General features: G+C 38.5%; 1 protein-coding gene across 13 annotated transcripts in view; it reads right to left on the bottom strand.

Moving 5' to 3' along the window:
• Nucleotides 1–20,798, bottom strand: part of CAST (calpastatin) — a 68,467-nt gene that overhangs the window by 14,561 nt on the left and 33,108 nt on the right. For all 13 annotated transcript variants that reach the window (XM_050716558.1, XM_050716562.1, XM_050716560.1 and 10 more), the window contains 18 exons: nucleotides 17,694–17,744; nucleotides 16,250–16,306; nucleotides 15,992–16,111; nucleotides 14,275–14,382; nucleotides 13,716–13,817; nucleotides 13,137–13,217; nucleotides 12,984–13,037; nucleotides 12,288–12,383; nucleotides 12,025–12,117; nucleotides 11,321–11,422; nucleotides 10,104–10,187; nucleotides 9,295–9,342; nucleotides 7,153–7,257; nucleotides 6,761–6,862; nucleotides 2,674–2,775; nucleotides 1,552–1,635; nucleotides 710–757; nucleotides 502–597 (listed from right to left, as the gene is read on the bottom strand). In XM_050716558.1, coding sequence (XP_050572515.1) covers nucleotides 502–597; nucleotides 710–757; nucleotides 1,552–1,635; nucleotides 2,674–2,775; nucleotides 6,761–6,862; nucleotides 7,153–7,257; nucleotides 9,295–9,342; nucleotides 10,104–10,187; nucleotides 11,321–11,422; nucleotides 12,025–12,117; nucleotides 12,288–12,383; nucleotides 12,984–13,037; nucleotides 13,137–13,217; nucleotides 13,716–13,817; nucleotides 14,275–14,382; nucleotides 15,992–16,111; nucleotides 16,250–16,306; nucleotides 17,694–17,744 — 1,533 coding nt within the window. The remainder of the gene's footprint in view (nucleotides 1–501; nucleotides 598–709; nucleotides 758–1,551; nucleotides 1,636–2,673; nucleotides 2,776–6,760; nucleotides 6,863–7,152; nucleotides 7,258–9,294; nucleotides 9,343–10,103; nucleotides 10,188–11,320; nucleotides 11,423–12,024; nucleotides 12,118–12,287; nucleotides 12,384–12,983; nucleotides 13,038–13,136; nucleotides 13,218–13,715; nucleotides 13,818–14,274; nucleotides 14,383–15,991; nucleotides 16,112–16,249; nucleotides 16,307–17,693; nucleotides 17,745–20,798) is intronic.

Below are 20,798 nucleotides of genomic sequence, written 5' to 3'. Positions count from 1 at the left end.
TTGAAATGCAATGCCTGCACAGTTTATTTCAAGGACTTTATTTTACTTTGAAGCTCAACTTATTTCAGATTGAAACCCCTTCCTGAGAAGCACAGTGCAGGTGTTTTGCATCTTAGTTTGTTCGTGTTCAGTCTTGCATCTCAACTACTGAATCAAACCCTGGCATAGCTAAGTCGAAGACAAGTTTTGTAGAACTTCAGAGGAACTAAGATTTCACCAAGACCATCTACATCTCTAAGTAACATTTTTTAAAGTTCAAGCACTACATAGGCAAGCAACTGGTAAAAAGATATGACACCTTATTTACCTAGGTGTGGTTTGTTTTTTTTTTTAAGCTATTATTATTACAGTTCTGCTCTCTGTCCTATTATTTCATTGCAACAAAATTAAAAAATATATTTATTCAAGAAAGTTTATGTAAAATTTAAGGGAAACTCAAAAACGTCAGGGTTACTGAAATTACATGAAAACAGAACATTTTCAGAAAAAAAATATACTCACCTTTTTTACACTTGGTGCAGGTAGTGGTGCAGATTGTGCTGGAGAACAGGAAAAACCTCTCGTCAAACCCTCTAACAAATCATTTTCACTCATTGGCTATCATTGAAAAGAGAAAAAAAAAGTCATCAGGTAACAGTATATCCCCATTTTAAAACTAATGAATGAAGCATTCCAAATACATATATATTCACTTTTTTTTTTTTTTTACCTGGAACTCTTTTTCAGGTTTTAGTGGCAGTGGTTTTCCATCTTTATCCTAGAAAAGAAAAATCCTCTTGCATTAATCCAAGTAGTCCCTAAATGACCATGCAATATGAGAACTCAGAGAACTGACTTAATGACAGATAACACTATATACAAGGAATAAGAAATGATCTAACCAGTAACCTCTAGCATTTTCTACTGTTATCCAAAGTGTCATTTAAAAAAAAAAAAAAGCTCCTGTAACTTAAAAACATAATGACCGCTTAAAAGCGATTCAGTGTGTTGGATTCTGAGCTTCCCTATTTTGTGCTTCAACTGCCATGCAAGTAGCGGAATTAAATAAAAACCCCACCTCCCAGTTTATAGCAATATTGCTGGACACAGAGTCCAGGAAGGCCATGTCTTTTCACACTGGCATCTATGGCAGGCGTTGTGCAAGTCCTGGCTATAACTAAGCAACCCATTTATGTCAAGTGAGTTATATGGTGATGTCTGTAAAAATTCCAACTTGAAGCTTGTTGGTTTGCCTTTTTATTTTCTAAACAGCAGCTTTAACTAATCACTATTTATCAAATTCTACAGCACAAAAAATAATGAAAGACTCAGTGAACTAATCTCAGACAAAATTACTCATACGTAGGTACTTGCATTTGAACCATTTCTGTGCCTATGTAGGCATCTAATGACAGATGTCAGATATTCAGGAACTACAAAACACCATTTTTATATACCATAAAAATGCCTGAAGTAAACAAACATTTCAAAATGAAAGAGTTCCAGTTTCAACCATGTACACTGAAGAATGAAAGGTGTTTAAGGACTAAAATAGCATAGTAAATAAATTACTTTTGCATCTGTTAATCTGTACTCTGGAGGAATTGTTTCTTCATCTTCCCCCAGTTTTTTGTGTTCTTCCTGCTTGTTTTTCTCCTTTTAAGACAAAATAAAAATAGTATGAATAAAAACCAAATAACCACATCACAACAGAAACGCATAAGCAAGCTTTCAGTGCCTTCATTCTACTGATTCCAATTAATCTAATTCAGTCCCACTGCCAAATAAAAAAAATTCACAGAAATTCAGAGACCCTTCTTGAAAAAGGCTTCATTTCTCTTTGTGTTTCTTCCTGCATTTGGTGGGACTAGATCCACCTATTACAATGAAGACCAACAGAGTTAAGACAAGCACGGGCCAATGGCAAAATAGCAGTGTACCTGAGCCATAATTCTTGATTTTATTTCAAATGCATTCAACAGCTACCTGGATTGGCATTCAAAGGAAGCCTAAGCAAAGAATGCAGTAGCCAGATCCATAAATGACTCCTCCCCATACAAGTTACATTGGAAGATGATCAGTTAAAAAAAAAAAAAAAACGTAATGAAGCTAACTTTGAGAACTTCTTATTGACACAGTTCCAGCATACTATAAAGTCCTTTCTTTGTGGCTACACTCAATAATTTGAGTAAAAGATAAAAAAAATTAAAATATTAGATTGTGGCTACAAACAGCATTCCCTTATACAGAGTATGCATATTCCTGTGATGTACTTTAGGCTCCGTGTTAAAATAACAAGACCAGTGACAAAAAACAGGTTTTATATGCTATTCTTAATTTAAAGAACTTATCATAAACATGTTTCCTGTTGAAAATGGACTAAATTATACACTAGCTCTGATGTGTGTGTTAATTCTGCACTGTTTCAGCAGTAGGATGCTAAGCAAATTTGGTTTCCAGAAGCTGAGGGAAGATAATGTAGTAGAGTACTGTTATGGGCACAAAGATTAAGAAAACGTACTTACTATTCAAATCCTACTAGTATTTCCTAAATAGAATACAACTGGTTTCACAAGTAAATTTTGTTTTTAAAAAGTGACAATGTTATATCCAACTTCTTTAGCCTGTGGAAATACAGTAATGCTGAAGATAAGTACATCAACAGGGTACTTTTGAGATCTGATTATTTTCTACCTTAACTTTGTCCACAGCAGGTTTCCCTTCTTCTGGATCAGGCTTCTTCTTTGCTAGGCTACTGGACAAGGCTTCCAGTGCTTCATCTGTCACATGACCAACCTACAAGGGTATCAATACAGTAAAATATAATTCTTAGCCTGGAATTCAGCTGCAGATGAAGAAACTTGTTTATACACTACAACTGACAGCCACGCATTACTAGAGATAAAATCTGATAAGTAAACTAAAAATCTATAATGCTTCCCTTCGCAGTTGTGTCCACATACATGGGACCTGCTGAGTTCAAGGTGTTTATAACTCAATCACTGGATTTAGTACAAGAGCATGAATTTAGTCTTTTAACTATTGGATTTTTATGCCTCTATTCAATTTATTGTATTAGAGATTGTATTAGATCATTTTATTTGTACACATGATTAACTTTATTAAAATGAAGACTAATAGCAGTGTTCTGGGTTTTAAGATGTACTTTGTTAATCGGCTTCTCCAAACATCCCTGTTGATAAATATAAATCCTGATCTTTTAATACCGTCATTATTTTGTTTCAGGGTTTTCAGAGTCTAGGACAAGTTGTTGAAACATACTAATACCATTAGAGAAGGAATTAAGAGTTTCTCTGATTCCCATGCCTACTTTGCAGTCCAACTCTATGAAGACATTCTTCTGTCTCCTGGCTTTGAAACTGCAAGAAAATTCTTAATTTCCATCCCGCTTCGCTGGTCTGTAAGTCCTCTGGCTAGCTTCCACACTTGCCTGCCCTCAGAAATGCTGTACTATATTCAAGTCATCACATTTTCCCATATTCTTCTGAGAGCTAAAACTTGGCTACCATACCATCAGTGACCAAATCAGCTAGAAAAGATAAGGATGCGGATTCTGAAGACGTTGGTAGAGGAAAGACAAAAAAAAAATTAGTTTAGGAAAGTTATTCTGATGTCAGTTTTCTGTTTTCTAATGGCAAGTTTGAGATAACAAAAAATAAGAATTATTATCAGTGTTTTGATTTGATATGTAAAGCTTTGAAGGACAGAATGCTGGTAGGCTTGTTAAATTGTGCTTAATGCCCAGCTTTCTCAGTATCTGCTTTGTCTGCATTTGTCTTAAACATGCTTTAAGCAGTTTTTCTGGCATTCCTTTTTAATAATTAAAAATTGCATGTTTTAGGTTAGAATTGTATTCTGTAAATGTCTGGCTGAGAAGTCTTGTAATTCATAAATGTCACATCATTTTTTCCCCGAGGAATAACATTAGAAAAAGCTCCATTAAGCAGGGAATGACCTCTGTTATTTTTTTTTTTTGTGTTCGGTTTAATGTTTTCACTTTTTCTACTGTTTTTATATCTCAAATACATATGTGCTGTATACTTACAGTGTCTTTTGAGATTCCTGTGGTGTGGCTTGGTAGCTGCTCAGTAGCAGCTAATTCTAGTTTTCATTCCTGATTCAGATTTCAATTAAGTGTCTTAATTTATTCAAGTACTAAAAATTTTGAAACTTATGTAAAAAGTTACACTATGCATCAGTGTAAAGTCATCACTTCTCACGAAGAGTAGTCAGGCATTGGAACGGGATGGGTTGCCCAGGGAAGTGGCAGAGTCACCATCCCTGGGGGGTGTTTAAGGAAAGGTTGGACTTGGTGCTTCGGAACATGGTTCAGTGGATGATATTGCTGGTAGGAGGATGGTTGGACCAGATTATCTTGAAGGTCTTTTCCAACCTTAATGATTCTATGATTCTGTGTAAAGGAACACTGATCAGTGTCTCCTCTGTAAATAGAGTTCTCCTTTGCAGAGATACACTGAGAGCTAAAATGTTCCAAAGGGTCATTTTTTTGTCCAGTTTTTAATCACCTTGTCAGGGATCTGCTCAATAGAGTACCATGGGACAAGTCTTGGAGGACAGAGGGGCCTGCCCAAGAAAGCTGTTTGATATTCAAGGATATTCACCTACTCCAAGCTCAGGAGCGATGCATCCCAACACAGAAGAAGTCAGGCAACAATGCCAGGATGCCTCCATAGATGAACAAGGAGCTCCTGGCCAAACTCAAGCAGAAAAAGGAGACCTACAGAGGGTGGACGAAAGGACACGTAGCCTGGGAGGGATCCAGACACACTGTCCAAATAGCTGGGAATCAGGTTAGGAAAGCTAAAGCACTGACAGAATTAAATCTGGAAAGGGACATCAAATGCAAGAAAGGCTTCTGTAGGTGCATCAGTGATAAAAGGAAAACAAGGGGAAAAAGTGAGCCCTCTGCTGAAGGGAACAGGAGGCCTGGTTACCCGTGATATGGAGAAAGCTGAGGTACTCAATGACTTTTTTCCCCTCAGTCTTCACTGGCAAGAGCTCCAGTCACACAGCCAAGTAACAGAAGGCAAAGGCAGGGATTGAGAGAACAAAGAACTGCTCACTGTAGGAAAAGATCAGGTTTGAGACCATCTAAGGAACCTGAAGGTGCACAAATCAATGGGACCTGAGGAACTGGCAGATGTAGCTGCTAAGGCGCTGTCCATCATATTTGAGAAATCGTGGCAGTCTGGTGAAGTTCCCACTGAATGGAAGAGGAGAAACATAACCTCCACTTTTTAAAATGGGAAAGAAGGAGACCTGTGGAACTACAGGGCAGTCAGACTCATCTCTGAGCCAAGCAAGATCATGGAGCAAATCCTCCTGGAAACTCTGCTAAGGCACATGGACAATAAGGAGGTGATGGATGATAGTCAATGTGGCTTCACTAAAGGCAGATCGTGCCTGACAAAGCTGGTGGCCGTCTATGATGGGGTTAAATAATTGGTGGATAGGGGAAAAGCAAGTGACATCATCTACCTGGACTTGTGCAAAGCATTTGGCACTGTCCTGCACAATAACCTCACCTCTCAATTGGAGAGACATGGATTTGATGGATGGACCACTCAGTGGGTAAGGAATTGGCTGGATGGACACACTCAAGTTGCGGTCAATGGTTCAATGTACAGCTGGAGACCAGTGATGAGTGGTGTTCCTGAGGGGTCAGTATTGGGAGTAGCACTACTTAACAACTTTGTCGGAGACCCTCATAAAGTTTACAGACTTTATGTGTGTGTGTGGCACTGTCAACATGCTGGAGGGAAGGGATGTCATCCAGGAGAACCTTGACAAGCCAGGGAGGTGGGCTTGCATGAAACTCATGGGGTTCAACAAGACCAACTGCAAGGTCCTGCATCTGGGCTGAGGCAATCCCAAGCACAAATACAGGCTGGGCAGAGGATGGATCGAGAGCAGCCCTGAGGAGAAGGAGAAGGACCTGAGGGTGTTGGTTGATGAGAAGCTCACCATGAGCCAGCAATGTGCGCTTGCAGCTCAGAAAGCCAACCATACCCTAGGCTGCACCAACAGCAGCATGGCCAGCAGGGTGATGGTGGGGATTGCCCCCCTTTGCTCTACTCTCGTGAGACCCCACCTGGAGCCTTGCATTCACCTCTGGGCCCCAGCACAAGAAGGGCACAGAAGTATTATAATGAGTCCAGAGGAGGCCATGAGGATGATTAAGGGCTGGAGCACCTCTCCTACAAAGACAGGCTGAGACAGTTGGGGTTGGTAAGCCTGCAGAAAAAAAGAATCCCGAGAGACCTTATAGTTAGCCTTCTAGTACCTAAAAGGTGGCTATAGAAAAGGCAAGAAAGAGGGATTCTTTATCAGGGAGTGATAAACTGAAAGAGGATAGGTTTAGATTAGGTATAAGGAAGAAATTATTGGCTCTGAGGGTGGTGAGGCCCTGACCCAGGCTGCCCAGAGAAGCTGTGGATGCCCCATCACTGGCAGTGCCCAAGACCAGGCTGGATGGGGTTTTGGGCAACCTGGTTTGGTGGGAGGTTTCCCTTCCCATGGCAGGGGGTTGGGACTGGGTGCTCTGTCAGCTCTCTTCCAACCCAAACCATTCTATTATTCTATGATTCTATTGTAGTTTTGAAAGCACCCATCCTTCATGACTCAACTCTACTGAGGAAGAGTATGTAATCCTGAAATACCCATCTTGACAATATGCTATACCGTTGCATAAATGAAGCACTGAGTTTTCCTTTAGCTCCCGCTGAGACTAACTACTCACTGATGACACAGATGCTGGAGCTGAAGACTGCACAGTGCAGGCTGTGGCACGAGGGACTACTTCATCCTTTGTAGTCTTTGCAGACTCAGGAGCTGACGATTTCTGAAACATAACAGTTGCACTGCATTTTACTGAATATGCTCAGAAACCCCAAATATACCTGTTTGGTTTTTTTTTGGTTTGTTTTAATTACAGTACAAAATAATGAAAAAAAATCTGAATTTAAAGACAGTTATCATTCTATTAAGAACTAAATTACAAGCAGAGTTGTTATAATGCACTGAAAGCAACAGGAAAGAAAACAAAATATTTTTTCTTGAATGAACAGTAGCGTTATCCAGCTGTAAAAAAGTTGTCAGAGTCAGGATTTTATGTGAACTAGAGAGACATACTTTGGATGTGCTGCTGGACTTCATTGGTTTGGATTGATCTGCAGGCTGTGCAGGGCAGGCAAAGTCTTTTGAAAATTCATCAACAAGGTCAGATTCACTCAAAGGCTGCAAAAAAGACATATGTGTTATGGGTGACTCGCTGTCTATTTTTAAGGTATTTTTCCAAGAATTATACTTCAACTTTTAGGAAAGCAAACGAACTTTTGTAGCCTGCGCTAAAATAACCTTTCACAGTCACATCCAACAACATGAATTTCACAGACCACAGAACTAAATATATATATATATATATATATATATGTATCTTTTTTTTCCAAAATGAGTGAGTTGCTTTGTTATTAAAAGCCAATATAATGTAGAGAACATTACACTCAAAATTTAGAGAATATTATGTTCAATACTGTTTACTGGGCTACTGAAAATGATAATGTAACCTCCTAATTAGAAAAAAAAAGAATAATAATGTTTACTGGCTAATATTTACTATAACAACATCATGTTGTTACAACACTTCAAGTATAAATTTTATAGGTACAGGAAAGCAGCAGCATCAGGTTCTGATTCTCCTTTTTTCCCCCAGCATAAGTACAGTTCCCTTAGAGGGAACTTTTCTTACAAAAGTAATCCCACTACATGTGCTTAAGGGTATGCAAAATAGAGACCCAAATTACTAGAAGCTCCAGCTGAAATCAAGAAGGAATAAGAACTTTGCATTCCTATGGAATTGAGAAAGAGATAGTAAGCGATTGAAGATTTGTCAGCTAGTGACATTTTTATTATTTTTTCTGCTTTTGGTTTCACAGATCTACATTACCGATGACACCATAGAAATACTGGCAAACAACTTGCTGAGAACTGCCTTCTTCAAATTATAAATAGTGAGATAGCACACAAAAAATAGTGCAAGATAGATACTCCTGTCATTCACTTACAGATCAAATACTCAGTGATATTTGTGTCTCAGACTGATAGGGGTAGAAGAGCAAAGGAATACTTATTCTTCTGCTAACCCCTTCATTCTTTTGCCATAAGACCTCATGATTCTGAGCTTACCTCCTGTTTTGCTTTGGCTCTGAACCTCAGTCAAACTATCAACCAACCTCCTTTAACTCCTACCATGCTCTTTTGTAACTTTTCTTTCTTGCCATCTTTTGTCTTATGCTCCCTGTGAAACAAGAGGACTTGTCTCCTAACATTAGTATCTGGTTCCCTCAATGCATAGCTGCTCTTTTTTTCCCTTACGATATGTTTGGCAGGTGGTCCTCTGAGCAGCTCTCAAACATCAACTAATCAGACTGCTGAATGTCTATGATGTGACAGACACAAATTATACACACAATACACATTAGACACAATAGAGACAAAGTCTTTTTGTCACCACCTTTGCATTCCTCTATACTTCAAGCTTGAATAACACATTTCTGTTACAAATGCACTGTTACATTCTCAGTCAGATTGGTCCTGACCTTCACACTCATTTTTAGCTAACTGTACTTTTCCAATTCTAGCCCAGATATTTTGGCAGCACTCCTTAATTCACAGTATTTCATTTCTTTTCTTTTCAGTTCCTTTTCTTTTCCTATTTTTTTTGCTTTCTTCCTGTGTATTTTCAAGTAACCTTTAAGCTTTTCTTTTAATCTGTTCAATCTATTTTGCACATTCTAGGCCACGATGGAGATTATTCTTATGAAATCCAAGTTGTTCCCTGTGATTAGGAAAATGACTGCAATATTTTTTTCCTTTTTTCCAATTTTATTACTTTACATCTGATGATTAACTGTCAAGAAAACAGACTTTCCTGCCTCAACTCTCTCTCTGTCCTTCAACAGCTTCAATGTACTTCTACAGGATACCCTAAACAAACCCTTTGATACAGCTTTTCTTTGTGTTAGCAGTCATTTCCATAATTCTGTAATGTCTTAGTAATCTCTAAATCCTTTTCTGTGATCTCTTCATTCACAGTCGGTGAATTTCAGTAAAAACAGCTTCCACTTCACCCTTCAGATTAGCATGTTTTATGCAATGAAGTAAACACACAAACAGATTAAGAGACTTACATAATGGCACAGAGAGAAGTGATGACAGAGGGGGGAGAAAACAGGGTATCTATTCACACTCCTACAGTATTGTCAGTTTTCTAACCTTAGGTTTTTCTTCAGGCTTTGGCAATATTGGTTTTCCATCTTTATCCTAGAAGTGAAGAAAGTATGTATTATAACAATGGAAAAATGTCAGTAAGAGGTGTCATACTCCATAATCAGTAACAAAATAATATAAATGAGAGACACCAGATGGAATCAGTGACATAGTAACAGGCATTCACCTAAACAAATGGAATTGTTACATCATCAGGTGAGCAGATTTAAAAACAAACCAAAACAAAAAATTAATGCCAATACAGTACAAATGGGCCAAGAAACTCAAAAAAAAAAGTGTTCATTCCTATCAGTATCACTATGCAGCAGAAAAACTCTATAGTAAAACAGCAGAAACTAATCCAGTAGAAAAGCAAGCTCTGAATGTAAAAGACAATCTTTCGTGCTTGTACTAATAGTGGGTTAAAACTATGTCTATAGTTGGGCAGTCGTGAAACCTCTAACTGAGGGGTAAAACTGCTCCATTCACACAGCTCCACCAGGCACAGTTTATATGTCAATCTTGTTAATGTCAATTACACTAACAACCATCACAAAAACTTCCAATTCTGCAAGTGAAACTGAACTACGCAGAAAAACATCTCAGCTCTACTGTCAGTTAGCATAACCCTGAATAAATCTTCCTCACAAAGGAAGGGAATGAAACTAGACACACAAGAATCACCAAGAGGGTAAAGCCACTGGTTGAATACTACTACTGCTTGTTTTCCCCATGTTTTTTCCCTGTCTGTGACCAAGGAAAGTGTCAGAGGTAGCTGCACTATTTACAAAGCAATGGAGATTAGAAAAACATACCAACTCCGGTGTTAGCCTGTATTCTGGAGGTATTGTATCATCACGTTCTCCTGCCTTTTTTTCTTTTTTCTCTCTAGCTTTTGCCTAAAAAAATAGAAAGAACAAAAATATTTAGTGAAATGAAAAATTACAATTCACTCAACATCACTATCGAGATTGCTCAGCCTAATGTTTAAAGAAGTATTAGCAAGATAAAATTATTCCATACATCAAGATATTCAAATTCCTCAATTTACTCCTATCAAATTTCTGTGGTAAAAGAATTATGGCTTAAGAATTAATGCCATAAATAAACTTTTTTTTTTTTTAATTTCTTCAGTTCTGCTCAGAACTGTCACTTCATGGCCCATACTTTTAGACTTTTCAGGATGTTCAAAGTTCTTAGGTTTCCCTGGATTACATCACTCTGACTATACAAGCTGTAATTCTGTATTTTTCCATCAGTGCTTCTTAAACCTTCTTCATTAAGCAATGCATTCACTAAGACATCTGAAGGCCCAAACTGACAAAATCTGCAACACAACATCATGAACTTTTGTGTCAAAATTGAACTCCAATATCTTTTTTTTTTTTTAAAGCAGCAACTGATTTTCTACTATTTCCTTGTCATTTGCCTGCTTTGAGTTGTAAGTGAAGACAGGAGAATGTAAATGAGATTAGTAGGGTTACAAGCAGAGTCTGAAAAACTGAATTAAAAGGCAAAGTTTAATGTGCAAACATAACGCTACTGTTGAAATCTTACTGTAGAAGAAAAACAAAAGACTGAGAAGACACAGCAAAAGGCAACATCCAAATTACAAAGGCAATAGTATTTAGTGGCAAAAGGAGAACATCTGCTGTAAAAAAAACCACAAAGGTTAATTAAAAAAAAAAAAACACAAAATCAAATATGTGCAGGGAAAAAAAAAGATTAATATAAATTGTACCCAGTGTGAAAGGTGCATGTATTTATGTCTATATAACAAAAAATGAAATAGTTTAATACTCCAGACTGTCTTACTATATTCTATTCTACTTGTATCCACTTGGGATTTTGTAATTTCTTATTTTCCTAATCATACTAGACTCAGACATTCCTTAGGCTTTTGATATGGAAGTTGCTTTGTCATTATGTTACACACTTGTACAGTACCTAACAAAAAGGAACTATGATTCCATGGGAGATTCTGAAACAGCTGGAAAAAAAAAAAAAAAAAAAGAAAAAAGAAAGATTATACCTCTGACACTTCTACAATAGTGGTAACATCTTCAGGTTCAGGTTCAGGTTCAGGTCCACCAATAGTATCCATAAGAGCTTCCATTGCATCCTCTTTCATTTCCTGCATTAAGAAAATATGAGAATCATGTTGTTATTTCTTTAAATTGACACAGACCTTAATATACGTATATTTTTCATGGTGTGTATGAAAGAAACAGCAAGCACAACACCAGTCTTCTCTACTTGGCTTCATTTGATTGTAACATCACATTGCAGCATATGGTATATTTTGTGATACGCTCAGCACAGTCAAATCAAAACATTTTCCCTTGGGGATGGGGCAGTATAACTCTTTCTAGAGTGGTAAAATGAATGGTTTGTAAAATACAAGAAAATGAAACCACGTTCAGGTTTTAAACAACCTCACAAAAACACATTTTACTCCTCTACTGTCTCCAGACAAAAGAACAACAGTTTTGTCCTCTTCTGCAGAGGAATGGAGAAGGAGAATTATCTGACCCATCAAGATTTGATCTTCAAAATGCTGTACAGTTTGAGCAATCACATTTCCTATTATTCCCATACCTTCTGGGCTAAACGGGATTTTTAACTGAAAATGAAGATGACAAGCATCTTTCCAAGATCAGACACACATACATATGACATGTTTGTAAAGTGAAATTGTAATTAGAAGTTAACTGGTCAAAAGATAGACCTCTATACCTCTTTTGATTTTTTCTTCTTCTCAGGAGGAACCGAAGTCTTGATTGAGCTTGCTGCTTGCGCTTGTATGGTTTCTCCTTCCTTACTCTGTTTCTTTTACATAAGAATAAAATGAAACAAATTTAACTACAGGCATATTTGCAAAAATAAAAGGAGGGGAAAACTGTCAACATTCTTTTAAATTCAAGTAAAATGTTAAGATAATAATGGAAATATTTCATTGTGATAAAAGCTTTCATGGCCAAAAAAAAAAGAATCAATACCTCTGTTAGACTTGTCTTCTTTTCCTCAGCAGAAGGAGTACTACAGGTAAAGTCAGATGACAGGGCATCTGCAAGCTCATCATCTGTCATTGGTTTCTGAAGAAGAAATTGCAAACTAGGTTATGATTATTGAAGCTCAAATATTGAAGTTGTCAAACTCAGTTTAAAATCTGAATATGTTCCATGGTTAATCACGTAATACTTTCCCTCAGTTGTTCATTCATTTTTCAGACATGCTTTTATTTTTAAACGTTGAACATACAGTCAAATTAAACTGGCTAACAGAATAATCTTGCTAAGTGCAGAAACTGAAGTACTTTTTACTAAAAAGATTACTAGGAGATTCTTGTATGCACAGCTACTATCTCCTACCTATGTTATTATTATGCCCACTATTTCCTCCCTTTGTTATTATTATGCCAAATACCTCTATAAGCATTTATTTATTTGACGTGATTCTGTTTCTGTCAGTATCATTAGAGTTCCTACCTCTTTATGTAGAAAAACAAAAAAACACACATCACCACCTTGTGCCCAGTTCTATTAGTTTTATCAATATCTATGTTATCTGGCAGCCCACAGCCCTCTCCTACTTCATGGAATTTTTGGAAGACATGCAACACTTTAATTTTCCAAGGAATCCAGTGATGATTGGGTTATTTTCACCCTGCAATACAAAATAATAAAAAGTCTTACTTCAGATTGCTCATCTGCTTTTAGTGGGCCTCCATCTTTGCCATCTCCTTTGCTCTAAAAGGATAATTACTTTTGTAATTAATGGGAAACAAAAACATACAAAAAGAAAGAAAGCAAGGACAAAGAATTGTTTTATTTTATTAATTCACTAACCTTCAGCAGTTCAACATACTTTGGAGGGAGACTACCTTCTCGTTTTCCCATTTCTTCTAAGTATCTTGAAGAAATATCTTCCTTTGAAAAGAATGCACACAATGTTTTTGTACTCCTGTTTATAGAAATTAAGTTCTAATGTAGAGCTATGTCTGAGTACTGTATTAAGCACGTAACCTCAACCCCCCTTTTGTTACTTTTCCATTCCAGCTCAGAAAAGTATGCGTTCTTCCCCAAATTCTCAATGTTTTACTCTTTTGCAAGTAGATATGACAGCTCCTAGGTTCTTTAACGCACTCCTACACCTCCATTACTGCCTTCTGTAAATCTGCTACAGACCATGCTTGCAAGTCAATTCAAAAAAGCAACTTTGCTGACACTTAACCATTTCCTACTGTGATATATGCATAATTACACCATTTCTGTATTACTGAAAACCACTAAAATGCAACTGTTCAAGCTTTATTTTACCTCTTAGCAGATCAAAGAGACAATTACTGGGTCAATGTAATAGCGAACAACTATAGACATATCTGAGAGATGAATCTTCTAAAAAATAAAATTAAAAAAGGAAAATACCGTAACTTCTGGACCAGTGTAAACTGGGCTAGTAGGCACATCTTCTTCAGGTCCACCTAGTGTATCTATTAGACTGTCTAGTGCTGACTCATCCATACCAGCCTGAAAAATAAGCAGTGTTATAAAAGGTATCATTCTGTGGAAAGAAAAACAAAACCTGAATCATCTGGTGAATCTACCAAAAATTCCTGGAAACTAGACCAGAAGATTTGAGCAGGTCCAGCACATGCGAAATTTTTCAGCAAGAACTGTTCTTAAACTCATTTCGCAGTGTCAGTAACAAGATCATTTCTATTTATGTGGCAGCTGATGTAGAAATATAACTCAAGATGGAATTAGTTTTATACTACATGTGTTAAAAATGATTCTAAAGAAATCCTATCTGATAAAAAGGAAATAACATGCCACTAGCTGGTTACCAATTCTTTCAGGTAGTCCTTTTACCACCATAAATACTTCAGCAGTTACCTTTTTTTCCTGAAACATGAACGTTTCTTTTCTGAAACATTCTCTGAGGTCAATACAGGGGAAGCATTTATCTGGAATTGTATTTACCAACCTCAGTGCTTGGCTTATCAGCTGCAGTAACTGCACTCGCAACAGCACCTGCGCCAACAGCACGTGCATCAGCTGCACCACCTGCTGCGGATGTCTTTTCAGACTTCAGCTGGAGAAATAAGAGAAAATGTAAGAGATCACTTTATGTGATAATATATGTGAACTTTCATTAAAAATTCTGGAGACAACACAAAGTAAAACAGAGATGTTTTACTCAGTCATGTAGATCTACTGTTCCTCTTCATCTACACTTTGAATAAAAAACATAAGCTAGTTCTACATACTGGGTAGGTCTGGAGGGGTCTGGAAGCTGGGTAACTGCAGTCTGCATGATGATACTGAACCTAGCCTAAAATGTTAAATTCAGAGATTGCACCTATTTTTTTGGACTCAGCAACTAGTTAATACGCCCACACAGCGTCAAGATGCTTCAGCGGAATGAGCTTACTGTCCACCTGCAGTACGACATAGATGCACTGTTTCCAATGCGACCTTGCATGCAAAAAGCATTCAATTTTAAGATTGAACTTTACCTCTTTTACTTTGCCAGCAAAAGAAATTAGCAGTGCAAAATGATCATGAGGAAAACTTTCATTTACATCTAGAAGGTAGTCCTCAATACACCATTAAAACCAGCAGCAAATACTGCTCAAATAAGTAGAGTGTAAACTGCCTACTATTACTTCAGAGAGTTAGGTGACAGAGAAACATCAATAGAGAATACAGACTTCTGCATTAGTGACATTCACATTTACAAAAGAAAAAATAAAAGAAAAAACACTATGTTGTAGCAGAGCTGCAGGAGTTCTTCACAGTATTCTGGCATTGTCACCCTGTCTGGTGATATGCAGGCTAGAAGACCAAAAGATGCAGATCCTGACTCTACCATACATTTTTGCTCCAGCACTTTCACCACTTGCCCCTCTGAAGTGATCCCCCCCAAACTTTTTCCCCAACCTTTGTCTTCCTACCCTCCTCCCAACCTTGCAGTCATGGGGTATGGGCTGTCCTACTGTAAACAGATAACCTGCTGACCTCTGCATTTGGAGCAAATGCTACTACTACAAGCATGTCTGAAACCGCACAGGTAAAGCAGTTCCATGCTGGCAGTGCTAAAATAAACAAAGCATTCACGTGACTGACCAGTCCCTTCTGCTCACCTTCAGTAGTGAAGGGGCAGGGGAAAAAAATTATGAGGAACCAATCACCCCCATGTAGCTGCATGGAATCTGCAAAAAGCTTGCATGAATGATAGAGGAGCCTTAAGTGCGTTAACATACAGGAAAAGGCCTAAACAGGGCCACAGCTGTAATAATCTTCGCATTGCTTGCTTGAATAAAAGCCACAGTGTACTAGGCAGTATGATGCCAGATGCATGTCAGGATCACCAAACAACTAGCACAAACTACCAACACTATCTAGCTTTGCAGCCAATCCTTATCAATTACCACTACCACGTGTTAGCTGGATTCAGTATATTCAGGGTGTTAATTTGTGTGTAGAATTTAAAGTTTCAGAAATTCCAAATTTTAGACCAGCACAAGAGGTTTGTAATGTGCACTTTTAAACACAAGACAGGTTCTGAGTTCTTCTACATTTTGACTTTTGGGGGCTCAGTCTTGCTTGGCAATACATAGCATAAGAATCCATCTTGATGTGCATTTCTAACCTTTACAGTAACATAAATAATAAAAATTGGATTGCTACTTTTACTATACCTGTGCTGCCTCTCTGGAGGTTGTTTGTGAAGGCTGCTCAGCTTGACTTGTAGCTACCTCCTTTCCTGTATTAGTTGGTTTAGAAGCTGTTATCACAGAAGGCGTGACTTGTCCTTTTGCCTGTAGAGAGAGAACTTAATATTAGATAGGGAAATAATTTGGGGCCATTGTCTTTTTTTTTTTTTTTTTTTAAATGAAAGAAGAAAAATATCACAAGAAGCCCTGAAGAGAAAAAAAGAGAAAAATTGCACAACTTACACCGCTGGATTCTTTTTGTCTCTCTTCAGACGGCTGATTATTTTGAGAGTTTGTTGGCTGTCATAAAACAGGAAGTTAAGATTATTTATCATTACCATGATTCAATGCTAGAGAACATGATCTACACTAGTTCAATCAATATATCAACATATAAACATTTTTACAGACTGGGAATCAGTAGGTAGGAAAAAAACTATTCCTCTTATTGACCAGAATTCAGAAATTTGGACTGTATAAAGGAGGATGCACTTCTTGCCCAGAATTTACACTCTGAAGTGGACAATCTTTTGGATGCTTACCTTCCTAGAGTTTATTTTTACAGGAAAAAATAAGACTCAAGACACACAACAGCCACATTTAGAAAATCACTGTCTTTTAAGAAGTTCTTATTTTTAGCCAGCTACACACAGACACATTTCTGACACGCACATCCAGCTTTAGAGGAGGCAGACAATTTATCTTTCAATCTGTATTCACATGGAATGCATAGCTCACATTTAACTAGAGAAAAAGTCACAGGTACAGCCATATCTAGGTAGTGTACGAGGAGAAAAACATGCTTACTCCATTCTCTATCAGTCATTTATCCTTTAAAAGACGTTATTTCAAATTATGTTTTCATCTAGTCAAAACCGAAAAGCGAATTAACTTTTCTTACCTATTCTTGCTAAACTATGTCTCCTCGGCCAATTACCTTTCCCTCCTTTTTTTTCAAATTAAGACTGCAGTAACTTTGACCTTTTGGCTTGGGATTTTGTTTTTTTGGGGTAATGGATTTTTTGTTATTTTTTATTTATTTTTTACACTTGGGATGTTTTTATTTTGTTATAAGTCACATTTTCCTCCTCTTTTTGGAAAGTGGGAATGGTAAATACAGAGAGTGAACAGGGAAAAAAAAGGAAGGAACTTAAAGCCTCCTTACAATGGGCAAGTCAATTTAGGCTACTGCTTATTTCTTTTCAGATAAAGTTGAATAAAAGCAAATGATGGAAAAAGTCCAGAATTCAGGACTGATGTCTAAGCAAATTCAACACCGTGTCCCAAGACCGCTATCTGGAAAAATGAAAACATTAGCCTTCTCCATGTCTTCCTGCCACCCTTCACCCAAATAAGCACAATATATATTCAAAGGTGGTTACCCCAAAAGTTAAGTTTTTCTGAAACAATAATACATACTGACTGTTTCCCCAAAGACTGTATTTCCACACCTGTTAACTCATAGCTCTTTTGCACATGGATATGTTACTACTCACGCAGCAGTTTCTGCAGCACAGTAGAAGCAAAGACTTTATCTGTGGCTGTTGTGTGTCTTGAGTCTTATTTTTTCCTGTAAAAATAAACTCTAGGAAGGTAAGCATCCAAGTAGAAGCAAAGACCTATCACTTCAAAGTTGGTCAAAGAACAAAGTGCAAAAGATCACCAAAGCTGTAAGTTAAGTATGTACCTTGGATGACTGTGCGTTTTTTCCAGGTTCTGCTTTGGTTGTTGGTGTGGACTGAAATATAAACAACATACATTCAGACAGAGATTAATACGCTTTAATAAGCTGCCCACTAGAAATAACCAAAAAAAATACCAGACAGGTTCGCACTCATTACCACACATGCTATATAACTAGTACACAGTGCTTTGATGTTGCAATTTAACAAAAACCTGGCACAGACCTCATTCCAGCAAACTATGAGCAGTCAGTGCAAACAGATACACACAAGCACTTCTTATATGGAGTTCTGAAAAATGACGGAAAGATGCCATTAAATGAACATAATAAACAGATTGATTTATACCTGAAAACTTTCCACTGCCATGACAGAAAATTGTTTCTTGCCATTTACCCCAAGTCAAAGTACAGAAAGCACTAAATTAATAGTAATAGAAACATATAAGAACAGACATTGAAAAATTAAATTATAGTTATATATGAAACAAAAATAAGAAAAAAGGAAGTGTAACATCCCTGTTGGTGACACGGGCAGTGGGACCGAGTGCACCCTCAGCAAGTCTGCAGACAACACCAAGGTGTGTGGCACTGGCAACACGCTGGAGGGAAGGGATTCCATCCAGAGGGACCTGGACAGGCCTGAGAGGTGAGCCTGTGTGAACCTCATGAGGTTCAACAAGACCACGTGCAAGAGTCCTGCAACCTAATTAGAGCAATCCCGAACACAAATGGGAGGAGCACAAACACAGGCTGAGCAGAGAATGGATTGAGAGCAGCCCTGAGGAGAAGGACCTGGGGGTTCTGGTTGATGAGAAGCTCACCAGGAGCCAGCAATGTGCGCTTGCAGCTCAGAAAGCCACTTGTACCCTGGGCTGCACCAACAGCATGGTGGCCAGTAGGGCAAGGGAGGGGATTGTTCCCCTCTGCTCTGCTCTCGTGAGGCCCCACGTGGAGCCCTGCGCTCAGCTCTGGGGCCCCTCCACAAGGACACAGAAGTGTTAGCATGAGTCCAGAGGAGGCCATGAGGATGAACAGAGGAGAGGGCTGGAGCATCTCTCCTGTGGAGACAGGCTGAAGGAGCTGGGGGTGTTCATCCTGGAGAAGAGAAGGCTCTGGGGAGAACTTATAGAGGCCTTCCAGTGACTAAAGAGGGCTGCAGGAAAGCTGGGGAGGGACTCTGTGTCAGGGTGTGTAGGGACAGGACACGGAGTAATGGTTTTAAACTGAAAGAGTGTAGATTTAGATTAAATATTAGGAACAACTTCTCTACTCAGAGAGTGGTGAGGCACCAGCATCGGCTGCCCAGAGAAGCTGTGGCTGTCCCATCCCTGGCAGTGCCCTAGTCCGGGCTGGATGGGGCTGGGGGCAGCCTGGTTTAGGGGAAAGTGTCTCTGCTCATGGCAGGAGGGCTTGGAATTAGGTCATCTTTAAGGTTCCTTCAAACCCAAACCATTCTGTGATTCTACGATTTTAAGCACCAGCTCCTTCATCACATCCTTCTTACTACTTTGTTTTTGCTGTTGTTACCTTAACCATGCTATAATTAACAAATAAAGAGCCAATGGGGCTACTGGAAAGACAGCTGGAGACACCAAAAAGAAGTGAACATATATGTGTGAACCTGAGAAAAGATTTCTGCAGAATCTCCACGGGAACTCGTGCACTCAGGGAAGCGTGATTTCATCTGCCAGGGCTAGGAGCAGAACCAGGTACAAAACATCTAGGAGCACGCAGTGAACATTACGTATCTGCATGCATGCAACAGAGCACAAATCCCTCTACCATCACCCAGGGAGGGAAGCAGCAGCTGCAGGGCACAGCCCACAGGGTGGTGGAAGCAGAGCAGCTCCCCCTCGGGGCTGGCATGGCTGTGCTTGCTCCACAGCTGACCAGGGACACCTGCACTCTGGGTCATGGCATGGTGTCCACATTCAGCCATGAAGCTTTTGAACTCTGGAAATGCGTGGCCACGGACGGAAAGCTTCGCTATCCCTTCTATCTGACTAATACTCTGAGCACATTTGAAGTTACTAAGAGACAAACAATAGAGTTTTCTTTTCCCAGAAGCCTATTGAAAGTCAGTGAGCAACCAAATAACACTTCATTAGACTTCAATTTACATTTGTTCATAGTTCTGTAGTTTTTTCCTGTTTCAGCTGCCAACTTGCCATTTAGATACATCCAGCTTCAAGCATACTAACTGACTACATAAAGAAAATTTGCGTAACTTGTTTATCATTTTTTATCATATGCATTCACACCACACGCAAAACCACAGACACTTGGTTGTAAAATCCTGAACACGTACAGGCATAAGCGGGCAGAGGTCTGGAGCCTACAGACCACAGAAGAGAACACACCACCACAGGATGTTCAATACCAGAAAGGGCAAGTCATGAAAAGCAAAATACTGATAGAGAAGATGGACAACTTTTTGGACTCCAAAGTTGGGAAAAAATAAGAAGAAATAAAAAAACCAACAATAATAATCACTTAACCTCCCTGATTTTCCCCTTGGATTTTTTCTTGATGTCTACCCTTTTTAAAACACAGTACTCATCAGGTTTGGCCATACTCTATGTGCTCCCACTCATATGTCCTTGTTATACGACTACCATATGGTTAACTCAAAGACACAGACATCCAGTTGCATACAATCCTATACTGAAAAGGTAATCCTAACTTTTCACAGCTTTTAGCGCAAGAAGGTTGGATGCGTTTATGTAACATCTAAAGCTAGGAGTCAATCAGACATGAGATGTCCTTTGGTAGCATGTTCTCTCACTTTGTAAGAAATGTTACAGAACTGAGAGCATGAGCTACAATAAACATAATTTGACTTTTCCTGGTCTAGGACTACTGGCTGCTCAGGACTTGAAGTAGCCTGTTGTTAGAGTACAGATTTTCCTTACATGCGTTGAGAAGTAAACACACCTTTTCTTTGCAGGACAATGAAGAAGAGCTTACTTGCATTTCTGTCTACACCTGAGAACAGCTGTATAGAACATAACCAAATTTCCAGCTTGACAACCCAGTTATTAGCAACTACATGCCGTTATTTTAAAATATATTAGACAGTATTTTACTAAACATTTTGTAGGGTATGCA

This window comes from Cygnus atratus, chromosome Z (genome assembly GCF_013377495.2).
Source record: "Cygnus atratus isolate AKBS03 ecotype Queensland, Australia chromosome Z, CAtr_DNAZoo_HiC_assembly, whole genome shotgun sequence".
NCBI lineage: Eukaryota > Metazoa > Chordata > Aves > Anseriformes > Anatidae > Cygnus > Cygnus atratus.
This window is presented reverse-complemented; position numbering and strand designations above follow the sequence as displayed.